Genomic DNA, 20,951 nt, shown 5'->3' on the forward strand with positions numbered 1-20,951 from the left:
CAGTAAGTAGTCTTTGTCCTGGGGATGTGGGTTTAGGAAGGCATTTTAGCAGTACAGAGTTTCATAAGCCATGCTTACTGCAGTTTCACAATGTTACCAGTGTTATTTCCACTTCATGTGTGCAGTTGAAATTCGAAGAGCCAGGGGGTAATGGGGCACGGATGCAGGTGCAGGTGGTAGTAAAGTGATGGCCTACAGCCCCACACTCCTGGGTGCTGTGAAGACCCACGCTGGGTATTTCAGGACTGGCAGGACTGCAATGCAGTTCATGTGCTGGGATCATTGGAAGGCAAAGCTTGGAAGTGGTGTTGGCATTAAAATTGGTGTGGACTTCCCATCCCAATTTGGCCGCTGATGGTGTCTTCTTCCCCCTCCTGCTCAGGCACATGAAGATTCATGAGAAGGATCCAAACAGCACGGCGAGCACAACTCCCCCATCTCCGCTGAAGCGCAAGCGATTGTCCTCAAAGCGGAAGTTCAGTCAAGATGCTGAGATGGACAGAGAGGAAAGGACACCTGCAAAAAAGGTTTGTTACCAGGCATGAAGCAAAAGCCTTTCCTGACTGCCTCCTATGCTTTTGGCCGTTGTGCTCATGCAGTCAGCACTGGAATATTAACATTTGGTCTCATTGCAGTCCTGTATGATTTGAGATACCTGTTTTTCCTCTGTACCCAACAGTGTTGTCTGAAATGGAAAATGCATTTCTAATTCAGAAATTGAAAGAATTATTATTATTCTTTGCTGTTGCATATATGCTTGTTGATTGCATATATTAGCTAATGTTGGATGAGAAGATGATAAGCTATTCTTTCACTACTGCTGTTTTTTTCCCCCATTTTATTTCCTGTTTAATTTATAGTATTCTTGCAGGGTGGTGATTTGAACTTCAAAAAAAGTGTTTACTTAAGAAACAACTTAAGTGCATTTTTGTTATGACTGGAGAAAAAAAAATCTATAGTATGTTTCCCTTTTGCAGTAGCATAATCCTGCATTATTTGAGTTGCAAGAGCAACCAGAAAATATTTATGCGAAGGCTAGACATTTCCATTAGGGTTTTGTTTATGAAATATTTTATTGCATTTTAGTCATTTATCCAAAACGTGTGGTGGCTGCCAAAATTAACTCGACCCTTTCGACTTCATCTCTAAATGGCAAACTGGTAGCAGGTCCATGTAGCTCAGTAGCCTTGTTTCCATGCATGCTTTTCCTCCCTGTAATCAGAAGAGGGCTATAGAAAACACGCAGAAGTTCATTGCTTTTCCATGGACCACTTGAGTTAGCAGTTGGCAGTATTTCAGTGGCATAAATAATTTAGGCTGACAGCTCGCCTGGCTCTCTGAAGGAGGAGGAATGCTGGTTCAGTGGTATATAAACATGCAGGCTTATGAGTCGTTCAGATCGCAGTTTCTCATTAGAACTGATGCATCTGCGACTTCGCTGCGTGCTTCGTCTCTTGTTGAGCCTCCTTCCTGCCATGTGTATTCTCACATGCGCTGCCTCTCACGCACTCTGTTGCCGAAATGAGCAATTTCTGGTCACCTGCAGCAAAGTTACAGATGGAAGTCACTGCTCTGCTTATAAGAGGAAGACTTTGAATGGGTTGCATGTCTGGTTTGTTGCTTGAAATTCAGTCCAGTGAGGGTTTTTTCTTTTCCTTTCTCTGTAGGTTGTCGAGGATGGTCAGTATGGTGAAGGGGATAGGAAAGAAGATGACGCTTACCATTGTCCAGTATGTTTCAAAGACTTTTTTTGCAAGTATGCGCTGGAGTCCCACATGGAGACGCATCCAGATAACTCACTGAGGTAAGAAGTGGGTTTGAGAGCATTTCTGGTCGCCAGATGGTCTCAGAGAGCCTGCTGGGGAGGGGAGAAAAACCCAGCATTGTTCAGACCTCTGCACTGTTAACTGACCCCCGCTCTGATTTTGAACTGGTTTTGAATCTTTCTGCTTCATCTTTTGTCACCGGTGTGCTAGAAGGTTTTACTTATTTATTTACTTACTTATTTGTTTATTTTTCCAGATACAAGAGGTCTTGCCAGTTAATAGCTGGGAATGTTTTTAGGAGAAACTAAAGCACCCCTTCCTCCCTTCCCAACTTATCACAGTTGTTGTATAAAATGGCAAATGCTTAAAGCAGGAAACAAAGCTAGATAAATCCACTCAGGTACCAGCCCATGAGGTTCTTCTGACTGAAGTTTTGCTGCTTGTCATGGGAGTAAGTGGAGATAGATGAGTTTCTGGTTCCAAACCTTCTGCAAAGTGTGTAATGCTTTTCTGCCTATTGAGGTTAGGGAATGTTTTGGGTTTTGGCTTAAATCAGCATCTCTTAATAAGGAAAAATTAGCTATTAATTGTTTGGGAAGGTGCTTGGGGTTTGTGTTTTGGTTCAAGTAATTGCTCTTGAGATTTCTGATGCCTTTTTTATTTCCTGTTTGTTGTTTTTTTTTAATAGAAAAAAAACTAGAGCCAGATAACATGAAGATACAAAAGGGATATTCCAAGTCTAGTTTCAACACGTACAAAAGCTGCTATTTTACAAAAGCAGGTTATCCATTTGCAAAAACCTGTCAGCGCTTCAGGCTTGTTTAGGACATTGGATTCTCAAGTGATCTTTTCAGAAGGTAGCAGAATTTGACATTTTGAGTGTCAACATTCTTTACTGCAGACATTGTCTTAATAGAATGGGGTGGAGCAGAGCTGGGGTTCATTATTTATTTGTTTACTTCATTAGAAAAGACTGCTGAATATGTTTAGAACCTTTTTTTTTTTATTTTCTTAAGGCATTGTAATTGTAATTAATGTGGAGGGGATTTGGAAAACTCTTTCTTAAACTTAGTCCAGCAAGTAATAGTTACTTAATTGAAGTTTGCTGCTTTGGAAGTCAATCGAGTAAATTCTCATTACAGAACAAAATTGAAACAGTTGATCTCTATCCCCACTGAAAGATCTCTGAGATAACTTTGGAGTACCCTTTACACTTCAGAGAAAGTGGCTGTGTTATTAGGCTTGACCCAATACTAGCCTTACTCCTAAGTTTCTGCAAAGATACAACGTCTTTGCTAGGCTATATGCTATGAAGCTGAGTGGACAGGAGGGTTCTCTGGCTTTGGGTGATGGATAAAAGACAATTTAATAGACACCATTCTAGCTTGGGAGCTTTACAGTCTGTTGCTGCAAAGCAGAAGGACACTGTGCAAGCAGTCTCTTCATGTACCTCTTCATGTAGCTCTTTCCCTAGGATTAGCTGGCTTACTTTTGGGTAACATTCTCCTGACATGGATTTTGCTTCCCATAATTGTGTTGAGCTGCACAGGCTAAAAAGTGTCCCCAAATCAAAGGTATGATTGTCATGCTCTGTGGGCATGAGGTAAGGGTAGTACTGGGTCTTTAGGGCTTGTCTAGACAATGGCAAAGGGGGTTTTGTCAAATATTTGCTTTAGCAACTTAAGACATTTCAGTAGAGAGAGGGCAAGACAAGGAAGCCATGGTTTTCCCTGGTCAGCTAACACATTCAAATGCAACTTGCATTACCTATCTGGCTTAAAATATACCTTTTGTCCTGGTCTAGACGAGTCAGATGTCACTGTCTGCTTGCCCCAACCTATCAGAAAATCCTCTGGTAAGCAGAGCAGTCTGGGCTGCTGTTCAGGTGACTGTTTCATCTGTGCAGGATGAAAGTCCTAAGCAGGCAGGGTCTGCAATACCCTGGTCCCCAGAGTTTTGCAGGACTGTTTGCAGGATTCAACAAAATGTGCTGATTGTGGTGTGCTGTTTTCAGTCCTGAATTAATGTGACTGAAATGATTCCTTTTGTGAGGCATGAAGGTGTCTTTTTAAGTGAAGGAGTTGAAGAGAAAACACTGCTAGAATAGTAGAGCAGGAGGTATGTGTGTATGGGTGTGTTTGTGGCAGGGGAGCAAACTGCAAAGTGTTAGAAGGCATTCATCAAATCCCAGTGTTTCCTTATTGTAGAAGACTAAGAGGAAGAACTCTACTTAAACAAAGTTCAAACAAATGAAAAAGGAGAGCAGCTGTGCTAGGAGCAAAGGGCAGGGAGCAGAACACGCTCAGTCTCTTTTTATTGCCAGCATTGTAAAATTCAAGTCACTTGATCAGGACTTCTGTGCAGCAGGTATCAGATGTTGTGCATCCTCAGGCCCCAGATGCTCTGGCGCTGGCAGTTGCTTTGCAGCTACTGCTGTGGGCAGCCCTGGACAGACTGTGTTGTCACAACCAAGAAACAAATGATGCTCTGTCAGCCTCAACATGCCTCTCTTTGTAAACCGTGGCACAAACAGGCTGTGGCCGAGCTCTTGGTGAAGTACAGCCTCTCTCCCGCAGCATCTTCCTGTCCTGTTCCTCCATTAAGGAACGGCAGGGCTGTCTGGCAGCCCCTGGGTCTGCCTGGGAGCAGCTCATTCACGGAGTGGGCCTTTGCCCTTCCAGATACTGTCAAATGAGCAACTTGAAATCGCAGGGTTAGCTGTTCAAAGCTTGATGAAAAGCCTTGTGCTCCCCGGGAGCACTGTTTCATGCAGAGCCACGAGCTGGGAGCACCTCATTGTTTACTTGCAGCAAAATAAACAATGCTTAATCCACCGATTGTGTGAGAGAGGCTCCCGCTTGAGAGAGTCTCTCCCAGTTATGTAAAATCCCAGATCCGACATCTTTGTCTTCTAATTACGGTAAGAACTGTCCTGCTGTGGGGAGCCAGAATAGGGCCCTTTGTCCCACTGCAGTGGGCTGTGGCCCTATGCATCCTGCACGCATCACCCCCTGGCCAGTCCACGTCCCTTTGAAGCCCCAGGACCTGCATGCACCCTAATTAGTGACAGGAACTGGTCCCAGAGAGGCTGCCTGCACCCCTATTAGCTAAGGGAGGGGGCATTCTCTGTGCTTTCTGCCCCCCCTTGTCACCCCTCCTCGTGCCTCCCTACCTGGATTATTTAAAGCCAGCAGCCATTTCCCTGCAGCCAGGGCCTTGAGACACCATCTTTTTTTTTGGGAGGGGAGGGAAGGGGAAGTTGTATCTAAGCATTGATATAATTAACCAGAGTGCTGAAACACTGTGCAGCCAATAGGGAAAATAAGAAACCTCGCAGAGGAGGGTAACTCCTCTGGAAACTTTTGTGGCTGAGGTTTGCTGTCAGACGTGGTAACGTGCTTCTAAAGATTGCCTGACAGGCAGCCCTGAGCAGCAGCAGCAGCCCAGGCTGAAGAGATGGGAGGATTTCCTGAGGAGAAGCCTCTCCAGGCGCTCTGTGAGGTTTCCCTTCTTTCCTTTGGCAAGTACAATGGAATGGACTTAAAGTAAAAAGTGTGGCTTTTTAAAAAGTACATGCACTGTAAAATTCCTCTGTTGGGTTTCTCTGTAACTAGAGCATACCCTTTTCATTTTCTCTCCCTCTCCTCCAGGAGGTTTTCTACAGTACTCTGTGTACCAGCAGCTGAGCCTTTTTAGTTTCTCCTTTCTCCCAGCTGCAGTGAGACGTTTATTCTGCTTTTTGTGGCCCTACATCTTTCTGAGGACAGGAGGAGGGAGGTGGTGATAACATGGCAGTTACCACCTTTCATAGAGGCATGTTTCAGCGTTAGTTCTCAGCAAGGGTAGCTTGTACAGGTTGAAACATGGTTAAAGCCAGTATCTTTATGAGTGCACTGTGCCCTTTTTGATCACATTTGATTCAGCGTGTCACTGTTTTCAGTTACAGGATTTGGGGATTTTTCTAAGTGTGTTTTATAGGAGCTGAGTAGTTAGGAGGAAAAAAATATATATATATAGGTGTTACAGGGTGTGAAATGCACTGTCTCCCTTAGGCCCTGAGCTGACCTATAGGCCAGTACCTGTAGATGCCTGTGTCCATGAATGGATTCAGGCTAGATGAAGTTTTCTGACCTTTTACAGTGCATGTCCAAACAGTGATATAATATATTAAGCTTTGTAACTTGCCTTTGTAACAGGCATATTTTCACTAGGACAGCAAAAGCAGTTCTTTTGCCCCAGGACAATATGCTTTTGTAAAACTTCCAAGAAGCCAAAGAAAGAAAGAAAACCAAAAGCCATTAACTGTCTACCTTGTTCTTCAAATCAACTTAGCCGAGTTTGGCTGAAACTTGTAAAGTCAGGTGAGTTAGAGGTTGAACACCACCACAGAAAGCTGTTGTTTTGAACAGCTAGATCAGTAAAAGGCGTAGCAACAGAAATGCTCAGGGCCTGGAACGAAAAAATGTCAGGACACCCTGACCATTGGTGTTTGTTGTTATCCACCTCCAGTTTTGCCAGGGTAACCCGAGCTTGTGTTTCTGAAAAAGCTCCTCGGCAGGAAATGCTGCTGTTGTGTCTTGGTGTTACATGGCTTCATTCACAAGGGAAGCGTGCAGTTTAAATGCTGTAAGAATGAGCCCATGGACTCTATGGGAGAATTGTTTCACGGTTTGTGATTCAATCAGTGGGCTCACCAGACTCCCCCCTCTGCCAGCACGCTGCCATTCTTCAGTGCGTGGTGTCGAGCAGTGAGATGCTGCAGGGTACCTAGACCTTCATCTCTGTGTTAGTCATTTCAGCTAATGCACTTGGGCAATGTATGTTAAGCTAAGTCAAATTCCAGCTACTTAAAATACTACATTTGTTGCCCAGTTACTGTTCATCATAACAGTTCTCTACATTGGTTTTGAGGAGATAAAATGACCAGGAAAACAAAATAATTAATTTTTAAGTGTACTGAGGTTATTTCAGTCCTTGCCACCAGTAGAAAAGACTGCTGCAAGAGAAAGTTGTGTGCAGAGCAGCGGTGTGATTGAGTGAAAGTACATTGTACAGGATGTAAAAGAAAAAAAAACAACCCCAGAAAAAGCCCCTTAAGTTTCATTCCCGTTTCTGCCAATGCCTACTTAAGCAACTTCAGGAATTTACTTTCTCTCCTTATATAGTAAGGAATAATTTTGCTGACTTAATTTTTGTGAAGCATGCTGCTTTCTACACATGGTCAGCATTTTGTAGGAAGAGGGTGTTATAGACATTGCAAAATTAAAAGACTGAATGTGTTTGAAAAGCAAATGTTGTATGCTGTTTTTTATTGCTTATGTGCCACTACTGCAGGTTTGTGGTGGGGAGAGTAGGTTTCTTCCTAGCAGCTGACATAGCTGTTACTAGAAGCAACTAGTAGTCTTCTTGTAGCATTGTGAACTGTTGTACTACTTTTATATCTCTGTCACAGCCTTTGGAGTGCATATAGATAAGCCTCCTTTCTTGTCAGTGCTTCAAAATGGGAAACTTGTCTACTTTCAGTGCAGGTGGTTAATGCTGAGGTTGTTGTATCCTACACAACTGTTGAGTATGGGGAGAGAGTGAAAGCCCTCCAGCACAGGCATGCTTGTGTACTTTTTGACCTTTGCTTTTGGCACGCTCTAGCCCTGATGCTTCCCTTCTTAGTCATTGCTCTAGGGTCATCTGCTAAAGTTACCAAGTACTGACAGAGTACCTTCACCAAACTTCTTGCAGCCAAAGACAGAGGTGCACAAGGGTCAGTTAGTTGTACAGCATTGCTGGCTGGGCCAACTCCCCTGTTCTGTGTGCTCAACTGCTCGACTTCTTGCTTGGTGTTTGGCTAATACAAACTGGGAACTGAATCCTGATCACAGTTGGCAGTATGTTCAGTGTAGGAGCAATTCCATGAGCCAGCTGCTAGCGCTGAAATCCAGCTCTGGTAAATGCTGGTACCAAAAATGTGCTGTGGTACAATACAGCTCTCAATGCCCATAAAGCAAAGGGGAGGACATGCAAGAAAGCTGGATTGCATCTTTTACTAAGCCAATAAAATAGGGAAGTAAAATCAGTGGGCTGAGCATCTGACTCTGTGCTGACCTGCAAAAGGAAACCAGAACTGCATTTTAAGTACTTTCTGAAATTTCTGTTCAGAAAAGAGAGATCAGAAGAGAAAAAAAGAGAGATCCTCAGAAGAGCAGCACAAATCAACTCCATCCTAGAAGTGGTCAGCTCACTGAGGGAGCTCACTGTGTAAGAAGGCTGGGAGTCAGGAGCAGGCAGGTAGAAATACCAGATAGTGAATGGACGCAGGGAGTGAGGCTCTCACGCAGAGCTGTGTGGTGTGTCACATGGCACTGAATATCTTAGCTCAGGTACCGAAATAGAAAGTGGGTAAAATGCAAAGCCCAAAAGCTTCTCGTAAAAGGGAATGCAGGAGGGAAAGAGGGCTGAGCCAAAACGGGTTATTAGCATGCCTGTCTGATCCTGGTGTCCAGGGTATGTTTATACACACGCTCTGTCAAAGTACTGGCTGCTGCTGCTTGTGTTAACAGCCACGTCTGCATGCTGAGCATAGTTTACCTGTGAATGCAGATAATGGCAAGTGTGTTCCATCCAGATTGGGCTGCACCTATCTGTGTACTCTTCTGTCATCAGCAGATGGCTGTAGGATAGGTGTGTGCCTGTAGATATGTTTCTTCTTATGTTACTTGGTGAAAGGCAGTGATTTTTTTAATATTTTTATTTTTTTTTAAGAAAACTTGATAGGCATTCATAGGTCTTTTTGTTCTTTTGTTTTTGAGAAATGTGTTAGCAGGCAGGAAGAACTTTCCTTTTCTTTCCCCCAAAAAGAATACCGGAAGACTCATTTGAGTTTCTATGTACAAACAACTTTTATTCTGTATGCTGCACAGCCAGGAATTTTGGTAGCTACAAAAGACTGCACTCTGCAGGCTTCTTTTTTCCAAGTGCACCTGCCCTGTTTGTGCACTCTTCATTCTTCTGTATGTTGATCTTCAGCTCTTACTCTGTGATTCTGTCCAGCTACTTTCTTGGCACTTCTGGTTTTCCAAGCTTTCACCTTTATTAAATGGAAAAGTCATGATGAAAAAATGAACTACTTTATGCAAGGGTAGGCCATCTCCAATTTCCCTTTATTTATTCTCAGTTATATGCTTATTCTGTTGAAACAAATGGCAGAGTAAGCTCCTCTTCCACTGGGGCTGAGATATTAAAACACTATTGGCTTGTTGTTAGTGCATGCAATTCATTACAGTGTTAGGAAAAGTGAGCTGTTTTCTGATTTTCATTGCTTAAAAATGAAGGAGGTAAAAAAAAGAAAAGCTGCAGGTGGAGGTTTGTGCCAAGAATGGCTTGTGCCATTGAGCCATGTGTTGGTCACTTTCACTCAAGGTGCTCTGACAGCAGGATTCCAACACACCAACACTGATGCTGGCTCTGCAACTCACTGACACGTTCCTGAAGCACAACAGCACCCTTGTAGAGGCTTGTATCAGCCCTCCATGCTACTTTCCATGCCTGGACCAAAGCATGGCTGCAGGAATGCACATGGCATTGTGCATCTCCCTATAAATAGAAGGTTTGCTAGGGCATCTTCAGCCTTGGCTACAGCTGAGGATGAAAGAGAGGGCACGCTGGCAACAAAGTGGGACAAAGCAGAGACTGGGCTCCTGCGAGGTTTGTCTCTGTTTAATGCTGGCAGAAGGAGGAGGTGCTCGATTAGGGGGAGATCAGAAAGCCACAGAACCCTTGGGGTGTGGTGCCAGGGGACCTGCGGGGGTCCCCAGGGAAGGCAGGAGCAGCGCCCACAGTACTGCTTTTCCATCACTCATCTGCAGCAAGTGGGGGAGATAAGTGCAGCTGTTGGATGTTATTTCCCAGGGCCCCGGGTGTGGAGGCCAGAAGGGGTTTTTCATCCAAAAAGAGATGAGTATCTGGTCTTGGGTGGGGTTGCACGGGAGCAGAAACCAATTTGCTCTCTGTCATCTCCCTCCCTTTGCCTTGCCCCAAACAAAGTGAGAGATTGAGAAATCCTTTCCTGAAGGGGAGTACTCCTGCAACTTGCTAGTTTTACTTCAGAAGGGATGAATGTCCTTCTGTTTAAAATGATTGTTTCTCCATCTCCTTGTTTTTGTCTTTCATACGCAAACAGGGCTGAGGTTAGGGAGCTGCTTCCATCAGTGGAGCAGGTAGAAGTCAGCTGGAGGCAAGTGCCCATCCTGCTCTGGTGCCTGGTCTGATTTTAGATTAGGATTGAATTTTTTTGCTCATAAGGAGACCCATGCTAATGTGAGACAGAAAGGAGAATAATAACAACAAGAGTGGAAATCTATGTAGGCTATGTGTTAGGGAGGACTTGGGTGATTTAATAACCTAACCGTGTATTAACGGATTCTGTCTCAGGATATGTTTCATCCTTGCTTTCTTTTCCTTGCTTCTGTTTGTGCCTGTTGCTAAAGAGCACAGCCAGGAAGTGAACAAGAAAGTACCTTTTTGTTTTTGCTAATGCCCAGAAATTAACAAGGGTTTTACTTGTGCAGCACAGCGTTACTGAGCTGCATGGGTGAAAACTGGGTTTTGGTCTGCTCTTACATGGCATCAAATGTATGAGAACAAGAATGCTAAATGCCATTTTCCCTTTTCCAACTAATGCTTGTTTAATTTCTTGGTAAGAATAATGGCATATAAATAAGAGGCCTTTGAATCTTGACTACTGAAATACAGAGTTTAGAAGGATCAAATTAAAGTCATTGTGATTTGACTGCATTACCCTTAATCAAAATCAACACCAATTAATTTTGCTTAAAATTTGGATCTTCATTTCCTTTTCAAAATATTTTTTCTTTTCTTTAAAAAAAAAAAAAAGTGATCATTTCTATTGCTGTCAAATAGAAACTGGCTGAGAAGGGAGTGTAATGCAAGGCAGCAAGCACTACTGTAAACTTTTCTTGCATAGGTGCTTACTTTTACTTTTTACTTACTTTTGTCGTAAGTGTAGCAAATCCTGCCTTGTCTCTTAAACAAGCTGCACAAAAGAATGTCTATTAAGGCATATTAAAATGCTTTTATGTTCCAACTAGCATTACAGATTTCAAGAATGCCATTTTAATATAAAATGCTGTGTTTTTAGATAGAGATCTTGTAAGTGCAATGATGCAGTATTACACAATCATAGGAGGTGGAATGGACATATGGAGATCGTCCAGTCCTACCCCTGGCTAAAGCAAGTTCCCTACAATAGGTCACACAAGAAGACATCAAAGTGAGTCTTGAATACCTCTAGAAAAGACTCAACAGCCTCTCTGGGCAGCCTGTTCCAGTGCTCTGTTGCCCTCAAAGCGAAGAAGTTTTTTCTCATATTTGTATGGAACTTCCTGTGTTGCAGCTTTTGCCTGCTGATCCTGGTCCTGTCTCTGCACACCACTGAAAAGAGCCTGGTCTCATCCATTTGGCTCCTGTACTTTAGGTATTTATGTGGTGAGATCCCCTCTCATCCTTCTCCTCCAGGCCGAACAGCCCCAGGTCTCTCAGCCTTTCCTTATAAGGGAGATGCTCCAGACCCCTCATCATCTCTGTAGCCCTCTGCTGGACTCTCTCAAAAAAATATCCTGTCTTTCTTGGACCGAGGAGCCCAGAACTGGACACGATACTCCAGATGTGGCCTCACCAGGGCAGAGTCAAGGGGAAGGATTACCTCCGTCTACCTGCTGGCCACGCTCTATGTAATAAAGCCCAGGATACCATTGGCCTTCTTGGCCACAAGGGCACACTGCTGGATCATGGCCACCTTGTTGTCCACCAGGACACTCAGGTCCTTCTCCTCAGAGCTCTTTAGTAATAGTTAAACTCACCTGGTGTGATAGGCGGACTAAGCTCTGAGGTCAGCCTGGTCTTTGTACTGTCATTACATGGATACATTAAGGTTCTGCTTTTGTGTTTTAGCAGTTTCGTTTTCTCACTCACTTGTTCTGTACACCTCTGCCAGCAAGCCAGAGCTCTAGTGCTGGACTGGCTTTGGACAGGTATGAGTGACTGCATTACATACAGAACTACTGAGAAGGGCGCTCAACGTAAAGCAGTCAAAGTTGCTAACAGCAGTTTTTCCAATTTTGCTTACAATGAATTTTTTAGAACCAAATGGCTTTCTTCTCTCTGTAATCATATTTACAGAAGAATGGAGAACGGCAGCCAAGACTAGCAATCATGTGATAACACAGCAGCTTTTATTTGCTACATCTGGAAACTTACCTTGCAAGCACAGTGCTTTTATCTGTGCTCAGGTGTTTAGCTATTGCTCTGCCTGTTCTCCTCAGAATCTGTTCCCATCTCTGCTCTTTGCAGTCACATCATCCCTGTTTGACTTGGCACTACGCTGGGACAGACTTGTGAAACTTCAAGGAGAGAGGGTTTGCTTTGTTTTGTCTTTAAGCTCATCACGAGCAAAGTATTACCACATGGCTCAGCTGCCTCACTTGATATGCTGGTGTTCTTGGGCTTTCTAGATTAATATTACATTTTTAGAAAGCAATTTAAGCAAGATGAAAAGATGTTTGTATTATGTGAGATTTCTTTCTCTTTTGCTTCTTGCTGTGTTTCTGAACTTAAAAGCATTGTAAGTATTGCCATTGCTTAAAGATGGAAAATAGCACTGATGTCAAAACAGGCAAATCAATGTCCTTAAAAAAAAAACAAAACAAGATTGTCAGTTAATGCTTTTTTCACATGGCAGCACGCTCCATTTTAAATCACCACGTGTTAGTCAGTGCCACGCAGTGATTGCCTTAACTAGTATTGAAGCTCCATAGCCCTGAGTTTTCCTTGGAGGTGGTGCATATCCATATCTGTATCAGCTACACTCATTGTATTCGAACCCAAGAAGCCTGGGTTCTCTTAGTAATTGAGATGCAGGGAAGGTAATTTAATAACACACAGGAGAAAAAAAAGGTGTGAATGGGCTGTGTCTTGAAAGCTGCAGCCCCACTGGAGGCGCTGAGGCAGCACACTGACATTCCCTGACAGGCCTGACTTACCTGAGTGTTTCTTTATTCAGATGGGAGTTGGGTTTGACCAAATGGTAAAAGAGTTTAATCCTTTTCCAGGTTTTTGTTATAGCTTGAGAAAAATACAGGAGATTGCTTAATTCTATGCATTATAAAAAAGAGAATGGACATAATGTCTTTTATTAGTTTTGTTTTAGGGGAGGAGGGAGGGAGGTTCCTTTTGCATGAAAACACCATTTTTACATTGCAGATTTTTACTCTCCTGGGGCATAACAGTTGGTGCAGGTGTACCATGAAGGACTTTCACATGGGTCTCTGCCCTGAAAGGTTTTGTTTCGAGCACAGCTTTTGGTAGGAGCCCCAAGTAAACCAGTGCTTAGAATCAATCCGTCACACAACTGGTGGATGTGAGAGGGTAGAGGAGTGTGAGGCATGTGAGACATAGGAGGCAGTGGCACAGGCTGCCCAGAGAAGCTGTGGTGCCCCAATCCTGGAGGCACTCAAGGCCAGATCAGATGGGGCTCTGGGCAGCCTGAGCTGGTGGGGGGCAGCCCGGCCCACGGCAGGGAGCTGGAATTGAATGGGCTTTAAGATTCCTTCCAACCCAAACCGTGCTATGGTTCTATGGCTTGCTTAGCCCAAATCCCAGGGGAATGGCAGCAGACCCTGGCTGTCTTCGTGGCCTTGCGGTCCTGTCAGCAGTAGCTTTCTCTGCCCTGTCAAACAGGAGTAGACACAGCCACTGAATTTTGTTGCTGGTCCCAGGGAGGTCAGGCACACTGGGGACTCCCAGAGCTGCCTCTGGGCACCCGAGGAGAGGGTGAGGATCTGCATGCCTTCACAGAGCAGCTGGGCCTGCGAGCCCTTGTATGTGCTGAGATACCAGGAGGAGTGTGCCAGAAGCACTGCTGGCTTTCACACCAGGCTTTTTCATCGCCTCTAAAAGAGCGTTTGTTCCAGTATCTTGCAAGTTGCGGAGGTGACTGTTGTAAGCCTGTAATGCCCTCCTTCCCCCGGTGGTTTTGGTGGTTGAGTGTTTTTGTTTTCAGCCAACAGGAGAGCTATGCATCACGGGTAGGTACTGCCAAGTGAGCTGGAAGCGTGCCGCAAATCCTGATGCTGGAGGAGCGCTGTGCATCGGCATTCTCTCGCTCCACCAGAGCCGGTTGTCACATTTAGCAGATCTCTTTAAGTAAACACTCGCTTTGTAAATGGCTGCAGTTCTCTATTTAATGGAATGCCAGCACTATGCTGGCAATAATTATAAAGGTAGGATGCAAGTGAATTGACAGGGGAGATAAAACAGATTAAACCTCCAGTGCATAATATTTATGCCTCAGCCTTCTGGGTACCATGATAACACAGGCAGTGGTACATATACTTCACACTTGTTTCTTTCACCACTCAGAGACTGTGAGTCCAATTGTTCTGTGAGTGACTTGGTTATCTCTTCATTTTCAGGGAATAAAAAAGGTCTGTGGAAGTTTATGTAGTGATAATAAGAACAACAATGGGAGTTTGTTAGTGACAGGACAGGGAGGGGGTTGTTTCAGGGTTTTGTCAGAAGTCATGTCTAATTGCAGGATGTTTTTTTAATGAGTAGGCACATGTCCTTTTCCTCGATGGGAGGGCAAAGACAGCATGGGGAGATGTGAAGAACTCCAAGTGCAAATAGTGCTCTCAACAGCTGTCTGCTTCACATTCTCTGCTAGTGGCTTCTGAAAAACTTGTGTTTTGGTTACAAGCTGGAGCTGGAACCGTAGGGAACCATTTTGAGTGAAACTGTGTGTCATTTGTTGGATTCAGAGTGGGTATAATCTGTCCTGGTGCAGAGCTCAAACAGCAATTACTTAAAAGGCAATAACGTTGTTGACATGTTGGCCAGATGTTGCTGTGTACTCCTTACCACCTTTGATTGTCTTAAAGCTAGTCTGCTGTACATAAATGTATGATTGCCCGAATTTGGGGATAGAACTGAAATAAAACAAATCATAGCCCCAAGCTGTGGATCAGAAGAGTTGTTGCTTCTGCATTTCTCAGAAGGCACGCTGGCTGTGAAGGAGGTATATGAGTGTCAGAATGTCAGAAGTGTTGAGCCTGTTTCAGGTCTTCCTCCTGACCTTTTCCCCTCCAGGGAGCAGTCTTTTTTCTTTTAAAGAAAGTATATTTCTCATAACAGCTTAGAGAAGAATCAGTGGAAGTTTATGGAAAAGCGGTGCAGTATAAACATTTGGAGAAAAATTCATACACAGGTGTTTGAGTGGTGGGCAGTAGCGTGCCTTAAGCTGTAGTTAAAAAGGTGTTATCTGTACGTTTGCAGCTGTGTGCTATGTAGGTCTGATCTAACCCTTCCTTACTGCTGATGGTTTTTATTTTTATTTTTTTAAAGTCCTTATCTTAATAGCACTTTCTAGTAAAGAATCAGGAAAATAAAATTGTATGAAGCCATTGAAGTACTTGGACAATGGGAACATTGTCAGAAATCTGCAGTCTCAGCTTCTACTACCTGTGTGCCCACGTGTGACATTCATTTGCTATATTCTTTGAACTTCTGGTGAACTTAACCACCAGAAACTGGTAGAAAGTGGCTGTGATTGAAATGGCCTTTCTGTGATGATAGATTTTTGACATGCCATTACTTTGTTCTGCATTTAGCAGATTCTTAGTATCATGAGGTGAGGGGAAAGAGGCTGGCCTAATGTGAGAAGAATGCTGGTCCTTATGCTTGCAGCAGACAATAAGTCATTTTTATTTTATGCTTTTCCTTTCCAGGTGTGACATCTGTTGTATTACCTTTCGTACTCATCGGGGCTTACTGCGCCACAATGCAGTTATCCATAAGCAGCTTCCCAGAGATCCCACTGGAAAGCCTTTCATTCAGAACAACCCTTCAATTCCAGCAGGCTTCCACGACTTGGGATTCACAGACTTCTCCTGTAGGAAGTTCCCCCGCATTTCTCAGGTACGCTTTGTTCTTAGGAGCTTAAGGTACCCTCTGATACAGCGTGTATCTTCTGAATGTATTGAAAGATTCGATCTGCCAGAGACAAGTCATGGAATATTTTGTGGAGCCCAGATTACCACTGTCTGCATAGGATTCAGTCACTTCCTTTTCCTATTTTTCATTCTCCTTCTCCCTTTCCCTAGCCCCTTCTGCTTTTTTTTTTTCCCTTTTCCAAAGAACACTTGGCCTTTTTGAGTTTCAGGCGTGAAGATCTATAAAATAAATGTAAACAAAAATGTTGACAGTGTTAGATCCATGCCCCTCCTTCCCAGCCTTCCTCAAATAATTCCACATCTAATGCTACTGGGTATACTTGAATATAGTATTTGGATTCACAGCTGTTTTCAGGTATAAAATCTGTTTGTGAGTGTGCTATTTTTCTTGGAAGAATAAATGTAATCAGACTCCCTAATCAAAAGTCTGACTGGTTTTGCCTCTGCGTTTTATTACTTTGATTTTGAGGGATGATATTTTTGTTGTTTTTGTTGTTGTTTACCCTTCTTAGATGCTTTTTTTTTTCCTTGTAGTTTCTTTGTAGTAAAAGAGCCGAAGGAGGCTGCCCGTCTTACTGAAGTTAGCTGGGTAGTCCTCTGAGGCTCCTGTCTTGTCAGTGAACAGACAGAGGTTTCTGGAAGGGAGGATTAGAGTGGAGAAGTATTTTAGAGCCTGAATAACTCTCTGAAGAAATTTGCCTCTACAGAAGAGAACTTCTGGAGAGTCAGCCCCTAATCTAGATACACCAACTTAGGAGGCTGAAGGGCTTCTCTACTGCAGAAGAAGAGGGAGTGAAGGTGGTTTAGTTGTGCAGTAATGAATGATTGCTTTCCCGGTTGGAGCTGTCTATTCTAAATGTTTTTGCATGTCTTGCAGGTCTGGTGTGAAACAAATTTGCGAAGGTGCATCAGTGAATTCCATCGGTTTATTTGTGAGACGTGTAACAAGGCATTCCCCATGCTTTCAGCGCTCAAACTGCACACAGAAACTCACGTGATGGATCAGGGAAGAGACAAGCACAAGCTACAGTCCACATCCCTACCCAGTGAGAACCCAGACCAGAAAGCCTTCATGGCATCCTTGGGCCTACAGTACACCAAAGACATCAAACCTGTCAAGCAGGAGGACGATACACAAGACGATGCCCAAGAAATGCGGCTCAGAGCACTGAAGAGTAACCTACCTCAGGAACCCGGCAGCACTGGCCTGCTCAGCCTCTCCCCTCTGGAAGCTGCCTCTATGGGAGGGCCATTTTCAGTCCTCCCACCTACAAAGGAGAACATAAAGCTCCTCTCGCTGCAGCCTTTCCAGAAGGGTTTTATCATCCAGCCTGACAGCAGTATTGTGGTAAAACCCATCTCCAATGAATCTGCAATTGAGTTGGCAGACATTCAGCAGATCTTGAAGATGGCTTCTTCCGCTCCTCCTCAGATCAGTCTTCCTCCACTTTCTAAGGCACCTTCTGTCCCCGTGCAGTCCATTTTCAAGCATATGCCACCATTGAAGCCAAAGCCTTTGGTAACACCCCGAACAGTTGTCGCAACTTCTACACCTCCTCCTCTTATCAGTGCCCAGCAAGCCTCCCCCGGCTGCATTAGCCCAAGCCTCCCACCACCTCCTCTGAGGCTGATCAAGAACTCGGTGGAGACCTCCTCCAACTCTCACCTCTCGCAGCCAGGAGCCAAATCAAGTCCTTCCTCGCAGTTGCTTCTCCAACCCAAAGTAGAGCCTTTAACTCAGCACGAGATGAAGACACAACTGGAGCAGGACAGCATTATTGAAGCTCTCCTGCCTCTGAATATGGAAGCGAAGATCAAGCAAGAGGTGACAGAAGGGGACCTCAAAGCCATCATTGCAGGGGCAGCAAACAAGAAAGCCCCAACAATGAGGAAAGTCTTGTACCCCTGCCGTTTCTGTGACCAGGTGTTTGCCTTCTCTGGTGTCCTGAGAGCTCATATCCGTTCTCACTTGGGTATTTCCCCATACCAGTGCAACATCTGTGACTACATTGCAGCTGACAAGGCGGCGCTGATCCGGCACCTGCGGACACACAGCGGGGAGAGGCCTTACATTTGTAAAATCTGCCACTACCCATTCACAGTTAAAGCCAACTGCGAGAGGCACCTGCGAAAGAAGCACCTCAAAGTGACCAGGAAGGATATAGAAAAGAACATTGAGTATGTCACCAGCAATGCCGCAGAGATGGTGGATGCCTTCTGTTCCCCAGACACTGTGTGCAAGATGTGTGGTGAGGATCTGAAGCATTATCGGGCCCTCCGCATCCACATGAGGACACACAGTGGCTGCCAGAAGAAGAAGCCATTTGAGTGCAAGGAGTGTGGCACAGCCTTTTCAGCCAAGAGGAACTGCATTCACCATATCCTGAAGCAGCACTTGCATGTTCAGGAAAGGGAGATTGAGAATTACATCCTTGTGGTGGACTGCAGTGCTCAGGAGAGCCACGCAGATGCTCCTTTATTGGAAGACAGCACTTACATGGACTGCAAGCCCATCGCATCTTTCCTAGAGCCACAGAATGGTTTCTTGCTTGGGACACCATCTCATGTTCCCATCAAACTTGAACATACGGGCAACTTCCCGATGGATTTTGATGAGCCATTGGATTTCTCTCAGAAGAGCAAAAACCTGAGTGCTGTGCAAGTGAAGCAGGAGAACCTGTTTGTCTCTTCTCCCTTGTCCTTCTATGACTGTTCCATGGAGCCCATTGATCTATCCATCCCCAAAGTCCTGAAGAGGGACAATGATATTCCAGGTGAGACCAGGAATCAAGAGCTGGCTTCTTCTGTCATCATTGATAATGCCTACAACTGTCAGCAGTGTCCTCTGGGCTTTGGTGCCAATGGGAACTCAGAGAAAAACAGGGCTGTTGCACATCCCCAGCCACTGAAGGGTTCGTTGCATTTGACTGTCCCAATCATTTCCCCAGCTCTCCTTGGCAATTCTGCCTTGCTGAGACCCTTGAGGCCTAAACCATCACCGCAACCTCTCTTGCCAAAGCCTCCAGTAACTAAAGAGCTGCCACCGCTGGCTTCCATTGCACAGATCATTTCATCTGTGTCTTCTGCTCCTGCTTTGCTGAAAACGGAGGCTGCAGATGCCAGTCCCAAGGCAGCGAGCAGCTCCACTGGGTGCGACAAATCAGGGAATGCCAAAGCAAAAATGACAATCGTGACCGCCATTCCGAGAGACTCCAGCCTTCCCAGTGACCTGACTCAGGCCTGTGATCCCGAGCCGTCTCCCATTGCTGACACTGGGTTGACTAAGAAAAGGGGTAGAAAGAAAGGAACAAAAAACAAACCTAAACTGAGCAGCGGTGTGGATCTGGAGTCAAGCGGGGAGTTTGCCAGCATAGAGAAGATGCTGGCTACCACAGACACTAATAAATTTAGCCCGTTTCTACAGTCCACTGACAATTTCAAGGAAGAAAGCGGCCAAAATGGAACAAGTGAGGATGAGAAGGAAACTGCTGAAGATAAGCTGCTGAGGGGGAAGAGGAACACTTACTCAGACTGCCCGCAAAAAATCTCCTGTCCTTACTGTCCTCGAGCCTTTTCGTGGGCAAGTTCCCTACAGCGGCACATGCTCACTCACACAGGTAAGAGTGCCTTGTCCTTCAACTGGGTTGCAGTACCTGAGTATTTTCCTCGCTGAAGGCACCTGAAGGCAAAGTCTCCCCATGCTGGAATCTTCCTTTCTCATCTTCCCTCTGATGTCCAAATCTTTTTCTTTTTTTTTTTCTCTGTAAAGCTTCAGCTTTGCTGTTGCATTGTGGTGGTGTTAATTTATTTAGTAATGGAGTAATCTCTGTGGCTTTGAGTATCAAGAGGGCAAATTAAGCTGCCCATTTGACTTCAGTGGCGTAACTTAGCATACATGGAAAAAGAATTTAGTTTCAGGTTTTCTATTCTTTCTGTCTCATCTTGACAGTGAACATGTGTTGAATATTTTGTTCTGCCTTACATGGTTTGTTTGGGGACTGTTTGTCAACTTCAGTAATGATAAAAATATGCCATAACAATAAGAGCAAGTAAGTGTAAAACTGTGTCAGTGAAAGAAAATAATGTAGCATTTAGCATTTTTTTTTCTTGTGACGGCTTTTGTTTGACAGAAAGAAGGACGATGTGAGAAATAGCATCTTAGCATTATGTAGCAGTAGTTTCCCTCTAGGAAATGTTTCTTCTTATGTTAAACAACTAAAGGTGGGCTCATGCCCTGAGGCATGCAGTTACATATGGAACCTTGAATTTCGTGCCACTCTGCAAGTAACCTCAAACCTGGGGTAAACCAAAGGAGGAACTGAGGGGCGAGATTTATTCTGAGTTTGAAGTTCTTCTTCATTCTTCATTGTGAAGGAAGGACTTCATTGATCGCTGTGTCAATCTAAAGTGAACTCCTTTTTCCACTCACACTGTAATAATTAGTAGGTTCTTACCCTGCTTGGAGTTGGAAAGGAAGAAACTCTGCTTCCTTTGCTCACTTTTAAGTCAGTGATAGTTGTTAATATCATTCTCCTCATTATGCAGTCTCAACTCCTGATGTAAGGAGTAAAAGCCAGGAAGATTTGTAAGAAATTTCTGGGAATTGAGTGCAGCCTCATAAGAGATAAGAGATTGATTCATTTATTTTTAAAGAATGAAGGGTTCATGAAGCACAAGATCCATTTTGATACTAAAGTGGAACCCCGAAGAGGTAAAGAGTTAGCTGAGAGGTTCGAAGGGAATCTGAGTTGCAGAGCAGTCCCTCTTACAGTTTGCTTTGGGTGACGTGAGGACGTAACTTGAAGGTATCCGTGCAACAGTGAGGCTATTGTTTGCTGGGTGCACAGCCCAAATTCTATCATCTTATTAAGCGTACAGTTTGCTTTCAGCGGTGAAGGAGAGCTCTTTATTCATTTCAATTGTTTTCTAACACCCTGCTCTCCAAAAATAATATATAGTTACTGAGGAACTTTTCATGAGACAGAAAACAATACAGAGAGGCTTTGCCCAGACTGAGGGGGTTGACCTGCTTATTGATGGCAGGCTTCCAAGGTAGCAGTACTGCTGTAAACCCTTAATGAAGACAGGAAAATGCACTTCTGGTAAAACCTGTCTCCCCTGCTGTTGCTGGGCTTGGGAGGGGATGCCATCCTTTAGAAGGCCTGCA

General features: G+C 44.4%; 1 protein-coding gene across 5 annotated transcripts in view; it reads left to right on the forward strand.

Annotated features, from left to right (window-relative positions):
- RREB1 (ras responsive element binding protein 1) overlaps window positions 1-20,951 on the forward strand; it is a 121,561-nt gene that overhangs the window by 80,278 nt on the left and 20,332 nt on the right. For all 5 annotated transcript variants that reach the window (XM_048940589.1, XM_048940587.1, XM_048940591.1 and 2 more), the window contains 4 exons: window positions 383-527; window positions 1,668-1,804; window positions 15,560-15,749; window positions 16,662-19,401. In XM_048940589.1, coding sequence (XP_048796546.1) covers window positions 383-527; window positions 1,668-1,804; window positions 15,560-15,749; window positions 16,662-19,401 — 3,212 coding nt within the window. The remainder of the gene's footprint in view (window positions 1-382; window positions 528-1,667; window positions 1,805-15,559; window positions 15,750-16,661; window positions 19,402-20,951) is intronic.

This window comes from Lagopus muta, chromosome 3, assembly GCF_023343835.1.
Source record: "Lagopus muta isolate bLagMut1 chromosome 3, bLagMut1 primary, whole genome shotgun sequence".
NCBI lineage: Eukaryota > Metazoa > Chordata > Aves > Galliformes > Phasianidae > Lagopus > Lagopus muta.